Source organism: Anoplolepis gracilipes, chromosome 1 (assembly GCF_047496725.1).
Source record: "Anoplolepis gracilipes chromosome 1, ASM4749672v1, whole genome shotgun sequence".
NCBI classification, from domain to species: domain Eukaryota; kingdom Metazoa; phylum Arthropoda; class Insecta; order Hymenoptera; family Formicidae; genus Anoplolepis; species Anoplolepis gracilipes.
Window position 1 is genome coordinate 11,198,165 of NC_132970.1, and position 4,133 is coordinate 11,202,297.

Genomic DNA, 4,133 nt, shown 5'->3' on the forward strand with positions numbered 1-4,133 from the left:
GACGCACAAGGAAATAAAAATACTGTAAAAGTACATAACTATTATTAAAAATATATATAACTATACTATTAAGTCGCTTGATTCATGAATGAAGAGAGGAAGCGTGAGGTCGGTGAGTGGAATAGTAGCGTATACATACAATCAGTCACGTGAAACGTGCGGCCACGTGCGTCGGGCGACGCTACAACAAATCATATGACTGGCAAGCGTGGAGTCTGTTGCCACCCATAGACAAGATGGGATGCGTGTCCTTAATGTGGGTTCCATTTTTTTCAAAGTTTTCTTAACAGAACTTTGAAGACCTTTTTTATTTTTTTCCACTCATTCATTTTTCTATTCATTTTCACCTGTTGATAGCCGACTAGAATAGACCTTCTTGCAGGTCACCTTTTTTCAGATTAATGTAGACCAATTAACCCGTCGGTCGTGTTACTTTTTGTAACGCCGTCGATCGCATGGGGTCAATCAACGCCTCCAAGCTAAGAACTGCTATATTGTCAAAAAATTAAATTTTATTAATTTTTTATGTTTTATTTATTATTTATTTATTAGTATCACTACAATAGTTTCACTTACACTAAAGTTCAATATTAAAATTCGAAGAAATAGATATCACGTCTATTGCGTACAACTGCAGAGCGTTACAGCGTTGTATTGTAATTTAGAAAATTTCGACTTTTGAAAAAATCTGTAAGTGTTTATTCATCCTACGAGACCGATGATGAGTTAAATATGTAGAAGAAGACTGAGCACTATCACGTCACGCGATTTGTGGTGCTATCGCGTGTCTCCGTTCGTAAATTGTCAATATTCCGAAGAAGAATCGCAATAAATTGAGTTAATGAAAGCCAACAGTTATAATGATTCGCTTTACATTATTATGTAATATAATGCATATGTAATATTCTAAAAAAAATTATTTTGAACAACTTCAACTTTTTTTTTAGCACACATAATACTGATAAAATTTTTGGAACCTCCATGCTTTTTTAACTTTTTAATTAATTATCGAGAATTTGCGTTTTTTATTACAATTTTATTCAATTTATATATGTATATACTTAATTATTTGTTTAGTTTATTAATGAATTTTATGTTTTGGAATTCTTAAAGAATGTTCCTGTTACGAATACAGTCGGACCTCTTATCCTACGACCCTCTTATGCTACGAAACCTCTTATCTTATCTCTTATCCTACGACAAAAAATCCTCTCATGTTACGACCGCGAAAGAGGAATTATACCTCCACTCTCAAATTTTTGTCGTAGAATCAGGGGTTTAAGGGGAAGATTCCGGACCGAAAATGTCGTAGGATAAGAGGTCCGACTGTAATATAGATATTAAATATATTTTCGTGTTTACAATCGCGCGTCTTCAGAAATATGTACATGATTCGAGCCCGTCCTTGAACGTTACCTTTGAATCGCGCATGTTCTTTTTTCGACAACAAGTCGAAGGTGTCCTTCCCGACGCGTATACGTTATAAAGTATTCTTGCTCCAACCACGAGCGGTAGTACATCGATTAAGAATCGGTAAAGTCTTTCATCTCGTTCATATTATTAATTTGTGGCCCTTCTTTCTTCTTTTCAACTTCTCACATTCACTGTATCCTATTCAAGAACTCTAAACATTTCGATGAGTTAAATTATTCAAAAGACTTTACATACGTGTGTTACATGTGTGTGAGTACGATAAATATAAGAATTTTATGAATGTTGAACATAATTGTAGGAAAGTATATGATTAACTTCAAGTAATAAAAAGAATTGTTTTTTAAGTATTTATGTTAAATCTTTTATATTACGTATTATATTTGTTTAGTTTTTGAGGATATTAAAAATATGTCAACAGAAATATTAAAATTGAAAATATATGTATATACAAAATTTTAATTTATTTTACAAGAGATTATATATAACATATATTTTATTACATAACATAACAAATACGAAAATAATAATCCTGTTACACCGAAAATAAAAAAGATCGTCGAAGAATGTGATAATTTCGCGCTTTCTCGCAAATATATCCGGTGATATATTGATAATTATTATAATCATCGCGAATATTTTTCTTATACATTTCTATGCATGTAAACTGATGACTGCTAATTATTTTTCGACGCATACGTAATACACTAAAAGAGAAATAGCGATGTCATAAATAATTCTTTAAAAGATTTTAATTTAACTTTTTCATTAGACGCAGATAAGAAAATAAATATTTTGATTTCTTAAACTTTATAAAAAAAAATTTAGCACAATTAATTTCTTTTTTTTCAACAAATTAATCCGAGCTCAAGGCAGGTTTTTTATTAAATCAGTAAAACAATTCTTATAGTCGACGCGGAGAGTCGACAGTCTTTAAATACAAAATTGACATCTTGTCAGTATCGATCGCGATCTACTTTATAATTATTTGGCGTTTCTTTGGTCGTGTCTTATTTGCCGACGTGTGATCGAGAATCCATTCGAGGGCAACATCGGGCGATCGATGCGGCATCGAGGTCGGGTATTAGAACGACTTTATTTATAATTCGTTGAACTGCTTGAAGAAGAGGACGACGAAGAGCCGCCTACCGAGTTGTACGAGCTCGAACTGCTACCGGGTGAATAATAACTGTAAGCAAGATTTTGGGCTTCCACACCATTGGTCGGCGTCCAAACACGGGAATACGGACCGTTGCCGTCCCACGTATTGGCGGGGTCGTAGCTCGACGTTGTCGAGGGCAAAGCTGGAGCGCCGTATGTTGATGCCGGTTCCATGGACATTCCTATGATGAAAAAGTTTTACTTTTATATATATTGAATGAAAAGATAACAATGCATGTGTGAAATCTTTTTGTATGTAACAATTAAAAGATACATATTTGTCTTTATCTTGTCATAATTATCTTTAAAATCGAGCATAAATGTTTATGTAATTTTTTAAATATATTATTAATATAAATATTATATAAAATATTGGAATTGTTTAGAAATTATTTAATATTTTTACAAAAAAATTAAATAACTTTTATTATATTAAATAGAGAAAGTAAAATTATTGTAGAGATTATGCAACGTAAAGTAGTTGCCCGTCTACTATTCGTAACACACACAGCAATGAATATATAAAAAATTACACAATTCTGTTGATGTAGCATTAGAAATATTCGTACAAGTACATACCTAACGGCATCATCATACCGCCTTTCTTAAAGAGTTGTACAGCGACAAATCCGATCACGACAAGAAGAGCGAGCTTCGACAGGAGAAGAGCTTTTAACGCCTTTAATCCAATAATGGCGACAAAAATGGGCATTAGAGCTTTCAACTTTAATTTCAGCAACAGCAAAAACGGTAGTAAAAGCTTTTTCTTCAAAAGTCCTCGAGCTTGACTGGTAGCTACGTCATTATTCTCGAATTCGACATCAAGATCGATGAAACTTCTGCTAGGTCTATATTTTAAACTAGCATCGACAAAGGGTAAATCCATCTTATAATCGAAACTCTTCATATACTTGATGGCTCTGGTAACAATCGCCTCGTCGACGGTTTCGAACGATTTCGCTTCCGTGGTAGTTCCCAACTTGTCATCGAGACAACTCAAAACTTGATGTTTCAGACAGGACATCCATGATTCTGCCTTTGTACACTCATTTAAGGAGTTTGTTAAGAAGTCTTGATTGGCCGCGCAAGATCCAATCAATAGAACGATCGCGCCTATCGATGCTATCGGTCGCATATCGGGATCCTTTTCCTTTCTTCGATGTTTTACAGAAAATGTTTTGAATCGTTTCTTTTTCTCGTAGCTTCCACTCACTGTCCGCGTGATATCGCGTGTCAATAAAACAATCGATCGTCCCGTGCGAGCGACCGATGATCGAACTGCGACTGACGGAGGAGTGGCCTGCCCCTTTTATTTAATTTGTTCCCCTTGAAACTATGTTATTCGGTCACGCATGCCGGGAATCGACGATCGAAGGGAAATTATTCAAATTTCACTGGCATAGAGCGTCGTACCATCACCCTCTCCGTCGAACCTCCGCGAGTCTTCTCGCGCCCATTCACTTAGGCAAACGCAAGTGTGTAGTGTCGATTGTTGCGCGACGCGTACGTCGTACACGATGGCATGCAGCGCATACAGGAAA

General features: G+C 35.1%; 1 protein-coding gene across 1 annotated transcript; it reads right to left on the bottom strand.

The window, feature by feature from the left end:
- Positions 1-1,909: 1,909 nt before the first annotated feature.
- Osi20 (DUF1676 domain-containing protein Osi20) lies at positions 1,910-3,886 on the bottom strand. Its single transcript, XM_072893636.1, has 2 exons — positions 3,172-3,886; positions 1,910-2,774 (listed from the first exon to the last, which is right to left on the bottom strand). The coding sequence occupies exons 1-2, from the start codon at positions 3,725-3,727 to the stop codon at positions 2,527-2,529; spliced, it is 804 nt and encodes a 267-aa protein (XP_072749737.1). The 5' UTR covers positions 3,728-3,886; the 3' UTR covers positions 1,910-2,526.
- Between the last annotated feature and the right edge of the window lie 247 nt (positions 3,887-4,133).

Excerpts from the sequence above, each read along its gene's own strand:
- Osi20 (XM_072893636.1), bottom strand. The coding sequence starts at position 3,727 with ATGCGACCGATAGCATCGATAGGCGCGATCGTTCTATTGATTGGATCT. Across the intron at positions 2,775-3,171 it reads CGGTATGATGATGCCGTTAG|GAATGTCCATGGAACCGGCA; the intron begins GTATGTACTTGT and ends TTTTCATCATAG.